We start from the raw sequence: 24,415 nt of genomic DNA on the forward strand, positions 1-24,415 counted from the left end.
TGAAAACAGGATCATTTTTATTATTACTTTATTTTTAAAATTTTATTGATTTATTTAGAATATTTTTCCATGGTTACCTTATACATGATCTTTCCCATCCCTCATCCTTCTCCCCTCCCAGAGCTGACAAGCAATTCACTGGGTGACAGAAGTATCATTGAAGAACCAGGTTATTGAAATATTGTACTAATATGTAATCTGGAAAAAATAAAAAACTGAAAAAAAGCACAAAGGGCCTACTTAATGTCTGGTGATTTAAAGAACGGATCTTCTCAGCTTTTGTAAAGATTACAACAGAACTGTACTCTTGGCTGAAGTCAGACTCTTTTTCTTATTTTAGTGGGCCGTAGCAAATTAACTCTACAATTTGGAGATCTGTTTACATGTGTTTGTTCAACGACTGACTGATTAAATTGATTCTTTTCCCCTAACTTGATATTTTAGAATGTAGTATGATAGAACCAGGAAAAACTTGCAGAGCCAGAGATATACTAGCTTTTATTATTCCTTTATGGACCTCAGTTTCCCCATTTGGAAAATGAAGGGCTTGGAATATCTGGCCATTAAGATTGCTTCTAGTTCTTGACCTAACTTAGATCATTGGATTCTTCTGATATCCACAACTGAAGCTAAAGTAAGTGGGATATCCAGAAGGGGCTATGACAGCCTGGAGGGTTAATCGATTGTGAAAGGGTTTATCCATTTTTAGCAGGATGAATGGACTTTTGCAGGGTAGGTTAAGGTGAATCTAATAAGATGATATTAGTGAGGATTAAAGGATGTACCCCATATAAATCTTCCCCCAAAATAAATTCAAGCTCAGAAAAATAATTACATTGGATTCAAATGAAAATGAAAGGCCAAACAATGTTTTTCAAAGCTGTATTAGTAGAAGCTTAATGACTAACTAGGCAGCCTCAGTTTTCACATCTGTAAAATCTGCTAGAGAAGGAAATGACAAACCAATCCATTATTTTTCTCAAAAAGGAAAAAACCCAAATGAGGTCACAAAGAGTCAGACAGGACTGAAGTGACTGGACAACAATTAGTATCAGAGAGGTGAAGAACTCGTGTTATTCTTTCCTGGTCAGGTCAAATCTAGGATAGTGTTTTTCTGTCTGGGAACCACAAAGGACACGGGAATGTAGAGGTGGATAGGATCTTGGAGATTACTCTACTCCATTAAGTATAGAGAAGAGGAAACTGAAACCCTGAGGATTAAATGAATTCGAGTTCCCAGGGCCAGTTAAAGAGCCATATCCCCAAAGCAAGCCATCATGTCACTCTTGACCTCTTGGTAGCCCCTGACCCTATTGTTCACCATCTCCTCCATGGTGCTCTCTCCTAGTTTTCTAAGTACTTGTGAGACCAGTCCTCAGGCTCTTTTACTCCATGCAACCCTGTCCCAATGGCCAACCAGGGTTCTGTCATAGGCTTTCCCCCCTTATCCCTCCATCCAGTGATTGGGGAGATGTGGACACTAGGGAGCACTGCAGAGTCTCAGGGAGCCAAGGGAATGGGCAGCACTTCCCTGGACACTTGTCCATGCAGGTTTGATTAACTTGAAAAAATATTTTGCCCTCTGGCGAAAACCCATGGTGGGGGGAGGGAAGGAGGAAGAGAGACAAAAACAGAAAGACAAGAGACAGAGAAAGGGATAAAGACAAGAGGCAGAAAAAGAGAGATGAAGAGAGAGAGAAAAACAAGAGACAGAGATAAAGACGAGAGATTAAGGGGGGAGGGAGAAGAGAGAGACACAGAGAAATCTTAATAATTGGAAATTCTGAATACAAATTTCAGAATGCTCTGTGACAACTAGCACCCCTTCTATTTGGAATGGAAAAGGTATTAGGAAGGCAGTTAGGAGGCTCAGGGGTTTGACTCTGGCTTACAGGTGGGAGGTCCTGCATTCAAATCTGCCCTCAGACACTTCCTAGCGGGTCATCCTGGGCAAGATATTGAAATCCCATTGTCTAACCCTCATTCTTCTCCCTTGCAATCACTATACAGAATTGATTCTAAAATGGAAGATGAGGGTGTAGAAAACAAAACAAGCACAAATAAACCAAGATGTTAGGTCTAATTACCTCAGTCTGCCAACTTTTTAGTCTAACAAAAATGGGATAATTCATGGTTTGGGGAGATGTTTTGGATCTGTTCATCATGGAAAGGACCATGTTCCTCTCCTCTTCCATTAACAGAGCATGAGGCAATTCTGTAATGTCTGCCCAACTTGGGTTATATGTGCTAAATAGACTTTCAAACTTTTTAATCAGCACCATAGGCAGGAGTTTCCTCAATGAATCTCTCAATATCTTGTGGAGAAAAAAGTGTTTGATGTCTAATATTGACTAAATCTCTCCTCTGTCATAAGTGAGAACATCCGTGAGGGGGGAAAAGGACCATCCTGGACATGTCTGTGGTTCCTGGCACTTGGCTCCTTGTTTGGGTAGAAACTGAGCACAATGTCGGGGTGTGGTGGGGGAAGGGAGAGGAGGGTAGTGAGAGAAGTCCAGGTGAAGGAAGGGTTGGGCAGGGGAGAGAGAAGGAGGGGGAAAAGCTGGGCAAGGGGAGAACATGGGGAGGCTGGGCAGTGGGAGGGAAAACTGGGCAAGGTAGAGATAGGGCACAAGTTAGCCAGTGATGGAGGACAGAGAGATGCTACCAAAGGTGGGCTGGGAGGTGAGAGCAGCACATTAGGAGAAGGTGCAGAAGGAGTCACAATGGCCTGGATCAAGACAAGGAGTAGCCTCATGGCAGGTGAGCTGGGAAGTAGCTGGGGGTCAATCTTCTCAGATTTAACTGACAGGTTAGTGGTAATACTGTCTTGGTTGAATCATCAAGATGATATGCCCAGAGTCAAGAGTTGGAATATTCTCTGAAATCCTTGCTGTCAATGGCTGATTTCAATTTTTTAGAATTTAAAGTCAAAAGAGCCAGAGTGGAGCCAGGTAAAAGACTTTAGTGTCCAGGCTTCAAACACCCATCTTTTTCTCCTTTCTGGACATGCCATGCTCCTTGGGAAATCCTGGTTCATCCAAATCACTTAGTAATTTACACAATGCTTCACAGTAATATTCCCCACAATGGGGGGTTATTAGTGGATTATCTGGTCAGAAGCTACTCTTTTTGTTCCCCTAATTAAGAAAAATCCCTAGTCTTTATTCCCTACCTGTTTGGGGCTCCTGCTAAGGCTGCTGCTGCTATGGAAGAGAAACACCAACTTGGGGATGGGGCTGGCTTTAGAGATATGGCTGTTGGAGCAAGTATGGTGTAAAAATAATAAATGGCGATGACGGCAAGCTACATAAAAGAGATGGAAAGCTTGCCAATGCAGTTCCAATGCAGTAAACTATACAAAATCAAATAATGAAAGAACTCCAAACCATTTTGAATACAATGATTAAATGATTAAAAATAAAAAATGTGGATGCTACTTCCTTTAAGTTTATTTTAAAAGGCAGTAACACTGTAATTTTTCTTTAATTATATTTAATTTCATAATTTTACTTTACTTTATTTTTAAATTGCCTGCATTTTTACTATTAACCAGTGGGTGGCGGGTGCACTGGCTTGTGGGATCCTAAGAAAGAAAGCAGAGTCTCCCAAGACTAGGGGTGGTACTAGGGAGAAAAGTCCATACTGAGAATGTCAGAGTGGCCTGTGAACAGTCACCTCCTGGCTGCCTCTTGTGACTTAGGGCCTCCAAAAAATGGGGAAAAGGGAAAGATATAGAAACTACTGTCCTCGCTGCTCCATTTGGTTTGTTATTATGCCATTAGGGATCCCTAGCCATGCTTACAGGAAAAGTCTTACAAGCAATAAGCAACAAAACTAAAAGAGAAGTGAATGAAATCTGCTCTTCCCTCAGTTTATCAAACACTTTCTCCTCCCACTAACCATCACACCTCATTTCAGGAACCAACTATGGCTCTCTATTTTTCCTGAGCCTCCCAGAGGGGAACTTGAGGGTGCAGTACAGGGGACATCTGCCATGACCAGTGTCTCCTGATTTCTTGACTTTATTGTGTTTTTCCTGCTGCCATTTAATCCTCGTGACCCAATCCACTTCATGATTTCCTTTAAACAATCAGAATCTAACCACTTAATCCATAATACTTTTTAAAAACGGGAGCTTTTGGCCACATTAGAAAAAAGTGAACTGAAGATGTATATTCATATTCATATATATAAAGCTGCTGGAGACAGGGATTTCTCCACTTTCATGAGGAGAAATTAGTATCTCCCTTCAGAGGGGCACTGAACTTTTGCAGTTTTCTGTAGGAAGTAGCCAATCAAAGATTAGTAATGCGATTTGAAGCATTCTGGAGAATAAAGCAAGATGTTACCCTATATAATAAAAGTTTGTCTACAGCTTGGATGCTTTGAGCTCTGGTAAGATGGTCCGTCTCTATGAAAGCATTACCATACTGATTACATTCAAGAGTTTTCTTTCTAGTATGAGTTTTCTGATGTCTACTAAGAGAGCACTTCTGTGTGAAAGCCTTTCCACAGTGTTGACAATCATAAGGTTTGTCTCCAGTGTGGATGCTCTGATGTGCTGCAAGAGAGGCACTCCATGTGAAAACCTTTCCACACTGTTGACATTCATAAGGTTTCTCTCCAGTGTGGATTCTCTCATGTGAAGTAAGATTACCCCTCTGTGTGAAAGCCTTTCCACAGTGTTTACATTGATAAGGTTTCTCTCCACTGTGGATGCTCTGATGTGCAGCAAGATTGCTCCTATGAGAGAAAGTCTTTCCACAGTGTTTGCATTTATAAGGTTTCACTCCAGTGTGAACGCTCTGATGCTTATCAAGAGATCTCCTCTCTCTAAAAGCCTTTCCACATTGTTTACATTCAAAAGGTTTCTCTCCAGTGTGGATGCTCTGATGCTTAACAAGAGATCTCCTCTCTCTAAAAACCTTTCCACACTGCTTACATTCATAAGGTTTCTGTCCAGTGTGGATGCTCTGATGCTTAGCAAGATATCCCCTCTTTTTAAAAGCCTTTCCACAGTGCTTACATTCATAAGATTTCTCTCTACTGTGGATTTGCTGATGTGTGTCAAGCTGAGAGTTCTGACTGAAAGGTCTCCCACCTTTATCATTCATAGAAACCATCTCAACATGTTTACTTTTTGAATGTCTTATGATGTTTGAACTATAGCCTAAGGCCATTCCTCCTACATTACTTTGATATAAGGGCTTTTCAGGTTTCTCAGGTGACTGAATAAGTCCTCCTTTTTCACGAAAGCGTTTCCTATATTCTCTATCCTGACAATAGTCATTTCCTGAGGTCATTTTCATATACTCAGTTAGGACTGAATATTGGCTGAATTTCTCTTCAGTTTCATCAAATTCACTGTCACTCTTCAGATTTTTATTTACCTTGATAGCAGAGTCACAGCTTTCTCTCAAAAGGAAGTCATAAAGATTCTCATTCATGCATTGTTGGGGACCAGATCCTTCCACAAAAGGGCTCACCTTTGTAGATGATGCCTTCACTCCATAATTATTCTCTGCCTCTGTAGAAAACAAATAATGATATAAACAAAGAAGGAAAGAAGACACACGCACACAGAACAATGAGTTCTTCTGAGGGCAGAGGGTAAACTGATTTTTATTCTATTCCTCAGGCAAAAAGGAGGTTTAAAACTGTAACAAGCAGAACTATTCTCTGGAAAGACCATTTGGCCGTATCTATAAGGATGATTTTAGAAAGACATTTACATACAATTACAATGAAATCTAACAATGGATCTGTGACACAGGCAGGCCCAAACTTCTCTCCATACTTTGCAACTCGTCATGAGTAAAGAATGGAAGAATTACCTGAACAATTTCCTAGCAGCTAGACTACAATTGAAACTCTCTGCATGATCATACTTTGTCCACAGTATTCCACAATCTTTCTCCATTGGTCTTTCCATCTTTCTTGAAAAGTCACTCATTTAATATTCTTATGATTTTGTGAATGTCAGATAATCTTCCAGAAATTCTGTTCTCATCATTTTAGATGCACCATCTCATGGTCAGTCTTGGTAAATTTTGTATGTGAAGCAGAGAAACATCACTGTTTTTAACACTCATGCAGTAATTTTCAAAAGTGGAATATAAGTTTTCTTTTCTCTACAGATGCAAAGATTGTATAACATTTACTGTAGATATACCAAATATTCATCTTATTTTATAATTTACTATATATTATGTCTCAAGCCCTATACTGATCCATCATTCATCTCTTGGGGAATGAACAGTATGATTCCGTGTTGGTCTGCCAGCACCCAAGTCTAGCACTCCCTTCACCACAAGTTAAAAATCTTTTGGGATAACAGCCCTTATATACCTGCTTTTAACTCACTCACCTGGACTGGAGCTCTTTGGGCCGTTTCGCTGTAGCAGATATGGTGCTTTCCCTTGCTGAAAACAGGAGATAAAATTTTCTCTAGGAACTGGAAGCCCTGAGCATGAGAAAGAAGGAAGGGTTCAGTAGAAAAAATAAAAAATATGGTCCTTTTAAAAGAAAGGGGGCATGCAAGTAAGGACTACAAAATGGTTTCTGTTGTATTCACTGTTGGGACATTTGTAGGAGGGCAGAGATCATGGAAACCATTTGCAATCAGAAAATTCTATCTATATACCTTTTGTAATAGAAGAATAGGCTCCATTATCAAGAAATTAAAGACAGCTGATAGTTAAGGGGTAGAGATCAGAACGTAAAGTCAGCAAAAGCAAATTTAAGGCAACCTCAAAGAGATGATACATGGGTGACCCTGCATAAGTTATTTCACCTCAGTTTGCTCCTATGATGAATTAAGGACAATAAGACGATCACAGAGGGATGTTGTCAAATTAATGATAATTATGAACTCATTTACCCAGTAGAGGACAAAAAGCAGGTATTTGCAAATGCTTATTCCCTTCCTTTCCATTCCTATCATGTGTCCTGGGATTTCAGGGAAGAATGGAGGAATAAAGATAAATTTACTAGAATAAGCAAGATGAGGGGCTGTGAGCTTTAGTTTAATACTCTTAAGAATTTTATTCTCATATTGTTATGGAAATAATCCATTTACTTTATTCTATTTATATGTCTACTTGTGTATATCAAATATGTTTAATATAAAAAAAAAATCTCACAGATCCAGAGACACGGAGTTGGCTTGGACTCGGTAAATTCCAGACCTCTGAAAACCCTTCTGCACCAATCAAAAACAAAATCTAACAACATGACAGAGCTAGGGAACCATCTTGCTGGATTCAACATAAAAAGTACACCCCAAAAAGGTCTGAAATCTTGAACACTCAAGTTTACGGGAAAGGAAGGTCCCAGGGCAACATCAACAGAGGCAGCTTGAACCTCTGGAAGGGCAAGGGCTATGCTAAGGTCAAGGCGTTGAACACAGGGGGCAGAGAGGCAGCTGGAGGAGAGGATCAGAGAAGGCAGCTTAGTCCCAACCAAAACACTCCATCTTGCCACCCCCTTGAGGTTTTGGCCTCAGGCACATCCAGCTCTGCAGATCAACTCTGCTCTGGATTAATATTAATCTTATCAATAGGGCAGATAAGAAGCCTTCAGAGGGCAGGGAAGGTCAAGCTCCAACACCCCTCCCCCCACAGACTGCTCTGAGAGCCTTGCTGACTAAGCTCCAAGGACAAAGGCTGAAACTACTACAGGATACAACCTTCATGACAGGGTGGGAAGCTCAGCTCATTTTTAGCTTCTATTGCCTGCTGAGGAAGATCTGACCTCAGGGCTCATCAATAACATCAGCCTAACTTGGTCACTCAGCAGAGCAGAGAAGAAGCCCTTTCAGAAAAGAATAGTCCAAACCCACAGATCCAGCAAATAAACAGAGGAGCAAGAAAACAGCCAATGATGGGGGAAAGAAGGAAAAAATGTGAGTAGACAACAAAAAAAGAAATTACAATCAATAGTTTCTATCCAGGTAATGAAGAAACAAATGGAACAGAAGAAGTTCAAGGAAAACCAAGCAAAAACACAGAAACTCCAGTGAATTGGACACATGCTTTTGAAAAACTCAAAATAAAATTTAAAAAACAATTAAGAGAGGCTGAAGACAACTGGGAAAAGAACTTCAAAAGCCAAATAAGTAATCTGGAGACAGAGGCACATGAACTAAAGCAAGAAAATAGTGTCTTTAAAGCCAAAATTAACCAACTTGAAAATGAGGCAAAGAAGATGAAATATGGTCTACAACGAAAATCAGACCAGAAGGAGAAGGAGGTCCAAAAGCCCAGGAATGAAATTAAATCTTTAAAAATTAGAATCTAACAACTAGAAGCAAATGCCTTCACAAGGCAGCAAGAATATATAAAACTCAAAAAAATCAAAAGAATGAAAAAATTGAGGAAAATATGAAACATCTAATTGACAAAACGTCAGATGTGAAAACAGATCGAGGAGAGACAATTTAAAAATTATTGGATTACAGGAAGATTATGACAACAGAAAAAGTCTGGACATCATTTTACAGGACTTTATCCAAGAAAATTGCCCCACATTCTCGGTCAAGAGGGAAAAGTGGAGATTGAAAGAATCCACAGATCACCTCCTGTATATTTAATCCACAATTGACAATGCCCAGGAATGTTCTAGCCAAATTGAAGAACTACCAGACCAAGGAAAAAATATTACAACCTGGTAATAAGACATTCAGATTTTATGGAACCACAATTAGGATAACAGGATGTGGCTGCATCGACACTGAAGGACCAGAAGGCATGGAATATGGCATTCTGGAAAGTAAGAGAATTGGGTCTACAACCAAGAATGAATTACCCAGCAAAACTGACTATATTCTTACAAGTTAAAGTATGGTCATTTATTGAAATAGAAGACTTCCAAGCATTCATAAGGAAAAGACCGGACTTAAACAGAAAATTTGGTGCCCAAATCCAGAACTCACAAGAGAATCACTAATAGGTAATTAAGAAAGGGGAAAGAAAAAAAAAACAAACTTTTTTATAGGAACCCAACAAATTAAAATGATTTGTATTCCCATAAGAAAAGATGATATTGGTAACTCTTAAAAAATGTTATTATCACCTAGGGTTGCTAGAAGAATTATACTTGGAGAGAACAGTGACAAACTGTATAGTACGAAATGTCAAGAGTATACATATGTATTGATATAGAGGTAAAAAAAAAAGAGGTTAAATCTAAGAGAAATGGGAAAAGGGACAAAATGGGGTAAATTTATATTTCATAAAAAAAGCTCATGGCAGGTGAGGGGGAGAACATCAATACACTGGAAGGGTAAAGAGATTGGACATAGGAAATAATTCTTATGTGCATTGAAATTGACTCAAAGAGGGAAGAATAATCAGAACCATTGGAGCAGAGAATTGATTTGTACCCTACAGAGAAATAGAAGGGTAACAAACGTACTGGTGGGAAGGGAAGCAATACAAAGGAGGGAGTGTGTGAGGGATAGTTTAAAAAGATCCCAAGGAAAAATAAGAGGGGAATAAGAAGGTGCAGATAGAGAGAAAGGAAAGTAATATAAGGGTGGGAATTAAGGGGAATAATTAAAAACAAAACACTGGTATAGAAGGGAATAGTGAAAGAAGAAAGGGCAGGACCAGGAGAGAAAACAAAAATGTTGGGGAATACACAGCTGATTCTTATAACTCTGAATGTAAATGGGATGAACTGACCCATAAAACGGAAGCAAATACCAGAGTGGATTAGAAACCAAAATCCTACCATATGTTGTCTATAAGAAACACACATGAGGTAGGTAGACACACACAGTGTACAGGTAAAAGACTGGAGCAAAATCTATTTTGTATTAACTGAAAAAAAGAAGGCAGGAGTCACAATCATGATATCTGACAAAGCCAAGGTAAAGCTACATCTAGTTAAGAGATATGGAAGGTAATTACATCTTAATAAAAGGCAGTATAGAGAATGAGGAAATATGTACAAAACACATATTAAATGATATAGCATCCAAATTTGTAAAGGAGAAACTAGTGGATCTCAAGGACAAAATAGATAGTAAAATTATACTACTGGGAGACCTGAACCTTCCTCAATCAGATCTAGATAAATGAAACCAAAAAATGAATAAGAAACAGTTAAGAGATGTGAATGAAATCTTAGAAAAATTAGAGATAATAGATATGTGAAGAAAAATAAACAGGGGCAAATAGGACTACACCTTCTTTTCAGCAGCACATGGTACATTCAAAAAAATTGACCAAGTACTAGGGCATAAAAACAATGAAACAAGTGTAAAAGAGCAGAAATAATTAATGCAACATTTTCATATGATAAATCAATAAAAATAATTAGTAAAGGTACATGAGAGGAAAATGAAAAATTAATTGGAAATTAAATATGATTCTCCAAAATTGGTTAAAGAACAAATCATAGAAACGATTAATAATTTCATTGACGAAAATGACAATGATGAGACATCCTTTCAAAATCTATGGGATGCAGCCAAAGTAGAACTCAGAAGGAAATTTAAATCCTTGAGTGCATATATTAACAAATTAGGGAGGGCAGAGATCACTGAATTGGGCAGGCAATGAACAAACTAGAAAGTGAACAAGTTAAAAATCCCCCAATGAAAGCTAAATTAGAGATCCTAAAAATTAAAGGAGTAATTAATAAAATCAAAAGTAAAAGAACTATTGAATTAATAAATAAGACTAAAAGCTGTATAGTATTGGGATAGTTGTTCTAATGTTTGAAAGAATTCACTTGTGAATCCTTACATTTGTTGAAAAAAAAAAAACCCAAATAAAATAGGCAAAGTAGTGGTCAATCTAATTAAAAAAAGGAAAGAAGAAAATGAAATTAACAGTATCAAAAATGAAAAGGGCGAACTCACCTCTAATAAAGAAATTAAGGCAATCATTAAAAACTATTTTGCCCAATTATATGGCAATAAATATGGAAATCTAGGTGATATGGATGAATATTTACAAAAATATGAATTGCTTCTATTAACAGAAGAAATAGAACACCTAAATAACTTCATATCAGAAAAAGAAATTGAACAAGCCATCAAAGAACTTCCTAAGAAAAAATCACCAGGACCAGACGGATTCATGAGTAAATTCTATGAAACATTCAAAGAACAACTAATCCCAATACTATATAAACTATTTGACATAATAAGCAAAGAAGGAGTTCTATCAAGTTCCTTTTATTACAAAATTGTGGTACTAATTCCAAAGTCAGGTAGATCAAAAACAGAGAAAGAAAACTACAAACCAATCTCCTTAATGAACATAGATGCAAAAATCTTAAATAGAATACTAACAAAAAGACTCCAGCAAGTGATCACGAGGGTTATTCATTGTGAGCAGGTAGGATTTATACCAGGAAAGCAAGGATGGTTCAATATTAGGATAACCAACAACATAATTGACCATATCAACAAGCAAACCAACAAAAATCACATGATTATCTCAATAGAGACAGAAAAATCCTTTGACGAAATACAACACTCATTCCTATTTAAAAAACTTGAAAATATAGGAATAGAAGGCCCTTTCCTAAAAATAATAAATAGCATATATCTAAAACCATCAGCAAGCATCATTAGCAATATGGATAAATTAGAAGCATTCCAAATAAAGTCAGGAGTGAAACAAGGTTGCTCATTATCACCTCTATGATTTAACATGGTACTAGAAACACTAGCAGTAGCAATAAGAGAAGAAAAAGAAATTGAAGGCACTAAAATAGGTAATGAGGAGGCTAAACTATTACTCTTTGCAGATGATATGATGGTCTACTTAAAAAATCCTAGAGAATTCACTAAAAACTAGTGGAAATAATCAAGAACTTTAGGAAAGTTACAGGATACAAAATAAACCCACATAAGTAATCAGCATTTCTATATATTTCCAACACATCTCAGCAGCAAGAATTAGAAAGAGAAATTCCATTTAAAATAACTCTAGACAATATAAAATACTTAAGAATGTATCTGCCAAAGCAAACACAGGAATTATAGGAACACAACTACAAAACACTTTCCAAACAATTAAAACTAGATTAAACAATCGGAAAAACATTAATTGCTCAGGGATGGACAAGTTAACATAATAAAAATGACAATCCTTCCCAAATTAATTTACTTATTTAGTGCCATACTATCAAAACTATCATACCTATCAAAACTACCAAGAAACTTTTTTACTGAATTAGAAAAAACTATAACAAAGTTTTTTTTGAAGAACAAAAAAATCAAGAATATCAAGGAAATTAATGAAAAAAATGTGAAGGAAGGTGGTCTAGCAATACCAGATCTTAAACTGTACTATAAAGCAGCGGTCATCAAAACAATATGGAACTGGCTAAGAAACAGAAGGGAGGATCAGTGGAATAGGTTTGGGGTAATTAATCTAAGCAAGACAGTCTATGATAAACCCAAAGATCCCAGCTTTTGGAATAAAAACCCACTACTTGACAAAAACTTCTGGGGAAATTGGAGGACAGTATGGGAGAGATTGGGTTTGGATCAACATCTCACATCCTACACCAAGATAGACTCAGAATGGATGAATGACTTGAGTATAAAGAAGGAAATTATAAGTAAATTAGGTGAACACAGAATAGTATACTTGTCAGATCTTTGGGAAAGGAAAGGTTTTAAGACCAAGCAAGAGTTGGAAAATGTGACAAAATATAAATTAAACAATTTTGATTACATTAAATTAAAAAGGTTCCATACAAACAAAACCAATGCAACCAAAATTAGAAGGAAAGCAACAAATTGGGAAAAAAAAACTTTATAACAAAAACCTCTGACAAAGGTCTAATTACTCAAATTTATAAGGAGCTAAATCAATTGTACAAAAAAATCAAGCCATTCTCCAATTGAGAAATGGGCAAGGAACATGAATAGGCAATTTTCAGATAAAGAAATCAAAACTATCAATAAGCATATGAAAAAATGTTCTATATCTCTTATAATCAGAGAAATGCATATCAAAACAACTTTGAGATACCACCTCATACCTAGCAGATTGGCTAACATGACAGCAAAGGAAAGTAATAAATGTTGGAGGGAATGTGGCAAAAATAGGACATTAATGCATTGCTGGTGGAGTTGTGAATTGATCCAACCATTCTGGATGGCAATTTGGAATTACGTCCAAAGGGGGCTAAAGGAATGCCTGCCCTTCAATCCAGCCATAGTACTGCTGGGTTTGTACCACAAAGAGATAATAGGGAAAAACACTTGTACGAATCCATTGCAGTGCTCTTTGTGTTGGTAAAAAAATTGGAAAATGAGGGGATGCTCTCCAATTAGGGAATGTCTGAACAAATTGTGGGATATGTAGGTGATGGAATACTACTGTGCTCAAAGATATAATGAACCAGAGGACTTCCATGTGAACTAAAGACCTTCAGGAATTGATGCAGAGTGAAAGGAGCTGAACCAGGAGAACATTGTACATAGAGACTGATAACACTGTGTTACAATTGAACATAATGGAATTTTCTACTAGCAGCAGTGCAATGATTCAGAACAATTCAGAGGGACTTGTGAGAAAGAACGCTTTCCACACCCAGAGAAAGAATGGTGGGAGTAGAAACACAGAAGGAAAACAACTTCTTGAACACATGGGTCGATGGGAATATAACAGGAGATGTCTAAATGGTCACCCGAATGCAAATATCAATGGAATTGAAATGGGTCTTGATCAAGGACATATGTAAAACCCATTGGAATTACTCATTGGCTACTAGAGCAGGGTGGGAAGAGGGGAGGAAAAATACATGATTCATGTAACTGGGGATAGGGGGGACCACTCTAAATAAATTAACTTAAAAAGAAAAAGAAGAAATCACTGGCTTCTGTAAAAAATGGATTTGAACTCTGGACTTCAATCCCCACAAGCCCTTGCTCCACTTCCCCAAAATGCTTTGTAATCTCACTGAATTCTCAGGTGGGCCCTGATCGAGAAGGGATTTAACCTGATTGCAAAGGCTTTTGTGGCTTTTGGACTTCCGTTTTGGAGCAGAGGTAGCTCTTTTCATAATGTAGGTGGGGTTGTGTCTAGGCCTCTCTCCGGCCTAGTCACGTGCTTTCTTATCCTGTATTTTCTTTAATCCTTAATCTTTAATAAACCTCATAAAATATAATACTCCTTGCAGAGAGAAACTAATTTCTACCTGTCTCAGTTTCCCTAAATTTTAACCTTTACACTTCTATATGGTCTATTCTCATTTTGAAGGATGATTTTCTTAGATGACCTTCTGATTCTCCTTTTCCATTTGGTCCATTTTACTTTTACTTAAACTGTTTTTCTTCATTAGATTTTTCTGCCTTTTTTGCCACTTGACCAATTTTGCTCTTTCAGCATATATTTTGTTTTTGCATTACTTCCATTTCTTTTCCCCATTTTCCTTCTACTTCTCTCATTTGATTTTTGAATTCTTTTTTCAACTCTTCCAGCACCTGAGACCAATTTCCATTATTATTTGAAGTTTTACATGTAGAGGCTTTTGTATCCAAATACTTTGTGCTCATTTTTTGGGACTCCCCCCACCCCCACTTTAACTTCTATCTCAGTTCCCAGAGTAGAGAGGCATTCTCTTAATCTTCAGTTTTTTCTCGCTGCTCCCTTCAACTGTAGTTATAGTTTTCTGCCCCTTTCATTTCTTCCAAGGTGGTTCCATGGCCTGTGAGCTGAGCCCTCTGAAAGCTGCTGATTTAGTCACCTCTAGAGACTGCTGCTGGTTTCCAGGGCTGAGAGAACTGGTAGCTACTTTGCCCTGGGTGTAGCATACCAGGCATATTAGCATCTTGGAAGTATGATTGATGTATTGATATTGTGTCTTATGTATTCATTTACCAAACTCATGATCATGTTACTTATTGACTATTGTATTGCAGAATCTTCAGTCCAAAGAACAAGAGAATTCCTGAGAAGGACATTACCGGCGACAGGGTCCTAACTCATGTTTTGTCAGACCACATTCCTTTCCAAGTCGCCTGTTGGATTAATCTCCTCGTCTTTGATTTCGTGATTGTCGATTCAACCAATGTTAAAACCTATGCCATGTCACGTATTCCCTAATCCCCTCCCACCTCACATTCCTAAAATCTCCAATAAAAGTTCAGAGACATGTGCGAGCCTCCCTCTTGCTCCTCTTGCTTCTCACAACGCTCTTACTTCTCATACTTCTCATTACTCCTCTTGCTCTCTTGCTCATGAGATATATTACTGGAACTCGCTGCACCCCACGTGTTTTAACTTATTGTCTCTGAATCTTTATTCCTGTGTTTCTCCCTCTATCTCTATTATCTATTCATCCATCTTCCTTTAGTCTCCATTCTCCTTCTCAGGTCACCACCCACAAGTAAATTGTATAGGAACTGAAGGCGGCTCCTACACTGGGGCTACAGGCTTTACCAGAGACTTGAACTGGCCAAGGGATTTTGGGACCTCACTACAGCCTGGTGCCAAGCTTTTGTATTCAAAAGGGTTGTTATAGGAGGAGCTAATAATGAAGGTTTAAGAAGATTCCTGGAATCTCAAATTTGACTTGTGCCCAGGTTCAGAACCTAGAGCAGTAGTTGGGGGTGGATTGTCTGCATTCCTCTGTTTGTAGTGTGAAGACTGGATTTGGCTCTCCCCAGATTATAACAATGAAAGTACTTAGTTCTTCCTTGATTGTGAAGATTAAATTGTAATCCCCTGTCTATTTCTAGATTTTAATCCCCAAAGTGTAAACACAGGACTTAAAAGTCGATCTACCCATTTTGGATTTTAACCACAAAAAGGTGTGAACACTTATTTCATACATTGAGTGGGAGGTCTGTGACCCATATGTGAAAGAGTGGGTAGTTCTGGAGTGGAGTGTCAGCTGTGATTGGTAGACGGAAAATTTAGGGGAAGTGACCCAAGAGAAAAAGGTCTTTAAAAATGGAAACACCAGACTGGAAGGACTCTGACACTCGGACCTGGCTGTGGAACTCAACCCTGGAGGGCTCGTGCGGGTCTCCAGACCTCAGACTGTTTTAGACGGTCACCATGGTGAGTGTAAAGGCTTATTTCCTTGCTCTTTCTGGTGGCGTGAGCCTCCTGGAAAGGCCCATCATCTTGAGAGTCCATTCCCCTGGCTGGGGCCTTAGAATTGCTACCTAGGTCAGAGGAAGCCGGGGCCCCCTCTCTCTCTTTCCCCTTTTCTCTCTTCCTTAATATCTTCCCTCTATTGTAAAAATAAATTATCATAAATTCCATTTTACTTTAGTAATTCATTTTTTGGGATTTAGAAATTAAATCCCTGGTGACCAATTAAATATTCAATCCAACCATGAATTCTAATTGTAGTTTGAAATCCAGTTCCCCTCTTATCCCTCAAAGTACACCCTTTCTGTCTAACTTTCTAGTTGTTTTCCTTAGGAGAGTCCCCTCACTCTTACCCATGTTTGTTCTGTGACTCTAGTCATTGAAAAGGACATTTTAAGTTTACTTTGACATTCTCAGGGCAGGTCCAGCTTTTGCTTCTGCTACACTGCCTTCTTGGCTTTATTTCTCCCATTCATACTTAATATTATGAAAACCTTTCTACTGATACACTGTGGTACAATCGAAGTTAATGGACTTCTCCATTAGGGACAATGCAATGTCCCTGAACAATCTGCAGGGATCTAAAAAACACTATCCACAAACAGAGGATAAACTGTGCAAGTAAAAACACCGAAGAAAAGCAATTGCTTGACTACAGGGGTTGAGGGGATATGACTGAGGAGAGACTCTAAATGAACACTCTGGTGCAAATACCAACAACACGGAAATGGGTTCAAGTCAAGAACACATGTGATACCCAGTGGAACCATGCGCCGGCTATGGGAGAGGTTGGGGGGGGGGGAGGAAAAGAAAATGGTTTTTGTTTACAATGAATAATGTTTGGAAATGACCAAATAAAATAATGTTAAAAAAAAAAAAAACCTTTCTAAAGACCAGACCCAGCCAAAAGGGAAAGGGGCTATGTCACCAACAAGCAGAGGATTCCCTTCAGTGCCCATCATCAAGTAAAAGCTGCCTGGCTATAAAGAGAGGATTTGCACACAAATTTCAGGTCTAATTAGAGGCTGGCTACATGACTTATAAGATTAGCTTATGGAATAGATATCTGTAACACTGGTTTAAGTTTTCACCTGAAGCTATCCAGAACCGAGAAGAAACAATTTTAGGGGCAAGAAAGGAAAGTCCTAGCTTCCCCTAACATAATTAATAGCTATTTTTATTTTTTAAACTTTTTCCCCCCTTTTAAACATTATTTTATTTGGTCATTTTCAAACATTATTCACTGGAAACAAAGATCACTTTCATCCCCCCCGCCCCCCATATCTGACTCATGGTTCCACTGGGTATCACATGTGTCCTTGATTTGAACCCATTTCCATGTTGTTGGTATTTGCATTAGGGTGCTCATTTAGAGTCTCTCCTCAATCATATCCCCTCAACCCCTATAGTCAAGCAGTTGCTTTTCCTCGAATAGCTATTTTTATAAAAAATGAAAAGCATGCATAAGGAGAACCCTCAGAAGAGATCATTACCTCTGCTTTTTTAGTCATTGACAAAGGATCAAACTCATACACATCTGGTTCAAATAAAGGCATTCTCTTAATGGAAGATTCAGAATTAACACAGGGGATGGTTCTTACCCACAGAGAGTAGATTCTGCACATTCTCCAGCATGACCTCTAGGTGCAGGGCTTTCTGAGAATGGTCTAATAGGCACCACTCTTCCTGGGTGAAGTCCACAGCCACATCCTTAAATGTTATTGACCCCTAAACCAACAAAGTCACAAGTTTTAGAGACCAGAATTCATCTAGTACAACCCTCATCAACTGCCTGGAGGAAACTGAAGCACACAAGGATTTTACCCAAACTCTGAACCTTAATAGGTGTCAGAGCCATCAGTGGAGACCTGTCATTCAGAGCCCAATGGAATATTGACAAAGGCACTTTATGTCTGAAGTGAGAATCATGTTGTGAAGAGTAAAACCTGGAGAAGCATCTTACTCTGAAATGCTTTTCCCTGTGGAATCAGAGAGACGGGAAGTGCTCTGAGTGAAGCGAGATTCTATGGAAGAGAAAGAAGGTGATCTGAAATTCCTCATCACAAGGATCAGAGCTAATCTGATGAGAATATTTTTTTGAAGTCTCTGAGAAGCTAGCATGTACTGTGTATTTTAGGGGAAAATATTAACAGTGATCAATGAGGAGAAAACAATGAATAAAGAGTTCTCTAATTCATTTCCTAGAGGATTCCATAGACCTAATATGGGATCAGATTCTGATTCTAGCCAAGTGAAGATGAGTAGTCTGATGTTAAATTGAGACATTGGGGAACAACTGGGTATGATGTGCCATAGCCAAAATAGCCTGTCTTTGTTTTATGATATGTGCCATTTATTACTGGAATATATTCAGTCATTTTACTTTTAGTGACATGGAAAGAAGAATAAGTATGATGAGGAACAGAAGGGGTGTTCCATCTTTTTAAAATACTATATTTTGGCAAATAAGCTAATTCAAAAGAAAGCTGCTGACAGTGTAATGATTGGAATTCTTAAGAGGCAAAATGTTTTCCTTTTAGATGATTTATTAATTGACTGGTCATTTAATGTGGTCAATTGATACTCTCCAAAATCTAAAGGAAAGAAAAATGGTTAGGATGAGCTAATGTAATAAAAATAACAATCCTAGCTAAATTAATTTACTTATTCAGTGCCATAACCATCAAAATATTAAAAAAAAGTTTTTATAGAATTAGAAAAAAAGTATAACAAAGTTCATCTGCAGGAACAAAATATCAAAAATATCAATGCAACTAAAGAAAAAAAAAGTGAATGATGGTGGCCTAGCAGTACTAGATCTTAAACTGTACTCATAAAGCAATAATCATTAAAATATAGTACTGCAAAGAAGAGTAGATCAATGGAATAGACTAAGGGTAAATGTCCTAAAAGGGGAAAAAATTGGTAGTTCTCTCCTCTGGAATAGGTTGTCTGTCTTTATCTCTCCCTTTGACTTCATATATTTTACACGTGGTATTGGATACTCTTCGACTTTACCCCTTCTCGACCCATTCTGTGGAATAGCCCTGGGACATCCGGAGGAAGAATAGTCTGAAAAAAGGCTGAGAATGTCCAAGCACAGGAAGACACAATTCCCCAGATCCTCAATACAATCTAGAAACTTGAAACTTTACAAGGGCCAATCCAACCCCCTGAAATGGCTTTGTCCATCCCCATGGTGAGAAAATATGGAATATCCTTCAATTGACACTACTGTGTCTTAGGAGAACATGGCCTGCTATTTAATCTTTATGTCTGTAAGAAAAAGGAATGTGTAAGATGAAAAATCCTGCTTTTCTTTTCGGATAATTTTGATGAAACCTTTTTCTGCTGTCTTGTTTTGATACTTTTAGAATTTTCTCCTGCTTTTGTCTTGTTGACAACTCTCCCTTGAATGATCTGTATGATATGAACCTTCTGAAATTTCCTCATTTTAAACTGAGATTTTTTTCCAGGTCTGAAAAGCCATATTCTTCTTTCTGCTTTGTTGGCTTAAAGACACAGATAAAGAAACCTCAGGGGACAGCTATGTGGCAGAGTGGATGGAGAGTCAGGCCTGGGGAGGGGATCGTTCCTGGGTTCAAATCTGGCCTCAGACATTTGCTATGTGACATGGGAAAGTCACTTCACTTCTACCACCTGGCCCTTACTCAGTACTAATTCTAAGACAGAAGATAATGGTTTAAATAAAAAAAAAGAAAAAAGGAAACTGAAATTATGTACTCCAAGAGAGTAATTTCTACACCGGAAAGAGGATTTAACTCATATTTCTCTTTTACCATCCTGCTCATGGTAAAAAGTGCTGCTCCAAAAACTGGACATTTTCAAAAGAGATCTTTGCTCTCTACCCCTGATCTCCCAGACAGATGAGTCATTCCATCTAAGGTCATAAGCAGGAGGGTGCCGAGCCCTGAAAGTCTGCAGTCTACTCTGGGCCATCAACAGCAACAGCATCCCTGCTCAACTCAGTCTGAGTGGCTGCTAGTGTCTCAGAGCAGTTGCTGCTCATTGACAAGGAGCCTAACATCATCCACAGTCTACATCCAAGAAGAAAGCTGGCCAGGGTTCAATTCATTCACATAAAGCTGATCAGTGTGTGTATTTATCTAATATTTGTGACCCGACACTAACTTCATGTTCTGATATGTTATTAGTGTCGTGGCTGGTTTCTGTCCACCCTAACCAGCTCCTGTAATGGCTGAATAAAGTCAATGAATGCACTGAAAAGTGTCCATTATGAGGATTCCTGTTACTAGAGATGACCCTGAGGGAGTTGTCTGGCATGAATAGGAAGGCCCAGCTGTGACACACTGGATTCTAATCCACATAAGGATGGTGGCTCAGAATGCTGTTTCGAATAGGTGACTCTTGGTGTTACCCAGTCTGGGTGTTCTCTAGACTATATGTCACACTAAGACCTTGACCTTCAATGCATTTCCTGATTTGCAAGAAGAATTTTCTTCCCCATGTCCATCCAATTCAAGTTGCAAGATGTGTCTAAACATGGCCCCCAAACACAGGCATGAACCATATCCCATGGAGACCTCGCCTACTCATTGTTGAATACCATATCAGAGTTTTCTAGCACTCATGTGGTGCCAAATAATCCAGCAATCTCAGGGCCTTGTCAGCTTTATGGGGAGTGTCCTGCTATTCAGATTTGGGGGGCATTTGTTTGTATAACACGGAGAATGTCCTTTTAGAAAGGAATTCCACAAAACAATATTCATTAACATATAATAAACACGAGGAGTGACTCCCAATAACAGGAAATGTACTGCTCATAGTCTTAAGAAATGTATTCACTGACAAATGTCCTGGGTTCCAGAGCCTGTGGGATCTGTTATTGGTAAATGGGGCCCTGAAGCCATTTTCAATTCTTTAAACAGTTTGGAAAAAAATTAAAAAAAGAAGAAGTCTCTCTACAAAACACCTGATCATCAGCCAAAGGCAGTTCAATCACTATATCCAGCCATGAATCAAAACACAACATTGACAGAAGAGAAGGTGGATTTGACTCCAAAGTAATGTAAAGAGACATTATTATTGATTGTGTATTTGTCTTCTGTATCCTGGTAAGAGAATGCCTGTCCTGGATTGCACCTATTTCATATGGATGGCCTTCTGGGTAAGGAACTTCTCATCGAGGCACCTCTGCAAGTCTTCCCAGTCATCTGGCCAACGGGAAATCATTCATCGCCTCCATATCACTGATCATGAACCGCGTAGGATCCTTTAGAGAAGTCACCATGAGAACCATTTTAGGGAGAGTGAGGCCCAGGTAGGACACTAACTGTGCAGCAGACATACATTATAAGAGCAGAACATAGGCGGCAGCAGTGGAAGGGATGGAGTTTGGGGTATCAGAATATTAAAGCAATTCAGGGCATCAAAGATTTCTATGGGATGAATCACAGCTCAGGTGTGTGTCCTCTTCTGGGGAAGCTGAAGGCCCTGCAGGAGGGCGCCGGGCTCCCTGGGAATGGCGGGGGACTCACTGGCCTGAGGAGATCCAGGAAACAAGCTCGGCCCGTCCAGGGGCCCTTTGAGCCTGGGAAGATTCATGCCAACTCCGGGCTCCCCGAGGACTGTGGCCCAGAGAGCCTCCTGTGGCCTCGGGAGTCAGAGAGCTCTGGAGGATTCAGTCCATTTTCTCCTCTTAACTTCGTGCTGAACTTAGGATGTGGGATCAAAGGTTCCAACCTCTGACCAAACCCCACTGCCTGTTTGCTGCGTCCTCAGTGCCTTCCAGCCTGGTAAGGACTGCTAAGGGTCTGTCAGACACCCAGAAAACACCTGTCCCACGTCTGGGGGATCTTGGCTCCAGGCGGGCTGGGGGCCACCTGCAGCTTCCACTGACCACAACTAGTTTGGATCTTCAGCTCAGAACGAGGGCCCAGAGACGTCTCTGATCCCCACAATGTTCTCCATGGAGGGAACAACATGGATGAAGTGCAGGAACCCACCAGGCCAGGCAGATCCAGGGGTCACCCGGGTCAGATGGCCACTCTGGCCCTGACTGGCCTTCAGGAACCAGAAGTGCTCTTTGATGCCACCTTCATGCCAGGCTCCTGCCTCACTGGCTCCCCAGCTACCACCAGGGCCTGCTCTCCTCCCTGGGGCAGCTCTCCTCAGCCAGCCCAGCCCTCTCCCCTGGCACCCCTCTGCCCATCCTGATGCCAGCCCCTGCCAGGCTCTTTCCTCCTGGGGCTGGGAAAGCCCAATGCTGTCTGTCACCCCCCATTCCCCAGCTCCTACCACTGAGGCCCTCCTGTGGCCAGGGGGGAAGGGCTGTCAGAAGGGCATGTGGGGGAGAAGCTCAGGGCCTGCCCTGGAGGCTGCCTTTGCTGTGAGGACAGAACAAGGTGCTGGTTGTGCTCAGCAGTGCCCTCCCCTCCCCCACTTCTTCTTACTGTCTAATAAGGCCCAAAGGCCTGGCGAAGACTGACCCACTGCCTGACCCAGGAAGCAGCCCCATGGCCTGTCCTCTGGCCTGGAGGAGGAGCCTGGCTGGAGCCCTTCTCAGAAGACCTTCCAGCCCTGCCCACAGTGCCCAGCCCTTTCCTTCTGGTAAAAACGCTCCTTTTCCAGGCTGTGCCTCATCTGATCTCCCTCAAACTCCTTTGGAAGCCCCCCTGGCAGGCCTGACTGACCCGCCCAAGCCCGGGGCCTGGAGGGCAGGAGCAGAGCCTGTCCCTGGCTCATCCCTAGAGCTGGGGGACCCCCGGCCACCCCGCTGAGGGAGGGGGTCACACTGGGGGATGGATGAAGGAATGGCAGCGCCTGGGCCTGACTGGTAGAACCTGGGGGGCTCATCCTGGCAGGGACTACCAAGGCTGGGAAACCCCAGAACACGGTGGATGGGGGGCAGCCAGGGTTGACCCTAGAGCTTCCCCTGAGCACAAGCAGTGATGGGGCCCCTGGAGGTCTGGCAGAGGCACAGCTCTGAGTTCTGCTGGATTCCAGCCTGGCTGGGGGAGGGGCTGCACTCACCTGGGAGGGGGGCCTCGGGGTCCCGGGGGCCATTCCTCTGGCTGCGGGTTCTCTGCTGGGGTCACCCTGGGGTCCTTCAGGGGGTGGCAGCCCCGAGGGGGGGGGAAGACTTCCTCCTGGGGGGAAGGAGAGAGGGGGAGGGTTAGAGGGGCTCCCAGGCCCTTCCCTGACCTCCGGGCAGACTCTCCCCCACAGGGGGGCACAGGGAGCCTCAGGCTGGGAAGGGTCCTGGATTGGCCAGGCAACCCCCCCCCCCCCCCCCCGCGGACATCTTTGGCTTTATTCTATTCACAAACTGCACTGGGTGGATGGAGGGAGACTGCTGGGGGCGGGTTACTGGGGAATGGGGGGAGACGGGCATCAGGTGGGGGTGGGGAGAGCGTGCTGGCACTTTTCAGCGCCCGAGATCTGGGTTCCTCCCATGTCATGTGGGCACAGGGAACTCCCCAGACCAGTAGGTTGCTTCTCCCCTGGGCAGGTTCTCAGCTGGACGTCCCCCTAACCGGAAGGGCCGGACCAGTCCCTCCCCCATCCCGTCACTGCACCCCCAGCTGCCTCCAGGCTCCGGGGCTGGCGGCCCCTTCTCTCTCCTCAGGGGGAGGGCGAAGCCCCGCCAGGGCTCCGGGGCCAGATGGAGCAGCCGAGGCCTGAGCTGGGCACTTCCGGGTTAGTCTTTTCTCTGGTCCTTTAAAGTGAGGGACACGCAGGGAGACCGAAGCTTAAATAGCTCCTCCCCCGCTACACAAACTCGGGCCCGGGGCTCCGGCCTCGCCTCTCTTTTGCACATGCGCACAAAAAGCACCACCCCCAGTTGAGAATTCGGGAAGTGGTCAGCGAAGGTCTCTTCACCCCCCAGAAGTTGGGGAGGAGAAAGTCTTACCTGACAGGATGGGGAGCTCGGTCCGCGCCTGCGCCCTGAGTCCCCTCCCCCGCACCACTTCCACAGTAAAGGTCCAAGAAGCACAACTGTGATCCCTCCAGAAGCTCAGACTCCCCACAAGATTCCTAGAATGCCTCGGGGTGTCAGGAGAGGCGGGGCCAAGATTTGTGTGACGTCAGACTCCAGGCATTCTGGGAAATGACGTCCTCCACCTCGGGCCTCCGGGCTTAGATGGCTGCAAGTTTCTCCTCTGCCAATTCACCCTCAGCCCTGACTCGCTGCTTCTTTACTGTCGAAAGTACCTCAGGGCATAGCCCGGCACTCTGCAGGCGCGTAATGAGAGTCTACCGATTCGGGGACTGAATGGATCTAAACTCTATCCGGCCTATGAAGGTGGCGCTGGGATAGCCGCCTTCGGGCATACACACCCACACAGGCTGTTCCCCCC

The 24,415-nt window shown here is 41.3% G+C and overlaps 1 protein-coding gene across 1 annotated transcript; it reads right to left on the reverse strand.

Moving 5' to 3' along the window:
- Positions 1 to 24,415, reverse strand: LOC100616709 (zinc finger protein OZF-like). The gene is made up of 5 exons (XM_007490654.2): positions 23,968 to 24,415; positions 23,088 to 23,203; positions 17,675 to 17,801; positions 6,368 to 6,463; positions 1 to 5,527 (listed from the first exon to the last, which is right to left on the reverse strand). Exons 2-5 carry the CDS (start codon positions 23,118 to 23,120, stop codon positions 4,296 to 4,298), a joined length of 1,488 nt encoding a protein of 495 aa, XP_007490716.1. The 5' UTR covers positions 23,121 to 23,203; positions 23,968 to 24,415; the 3' UTR covers positions 1 to 4,295.

The sequence above is a fragment of the Monodelphis domestica genome, chromosome 3 (genome assembly GCF_027887165.1).
Source record: "Monodelphis domestica isolate mMonDom1 chromosome 3, mMonDom1.pri, whole genome shotgun sequence".
Lineage (NCBI taxonomy): Eukaryota > Metazoa > Chordata > Mammalia > Didelphimorphia > Didelphidae > Monodelphis > Monodelphis domestica.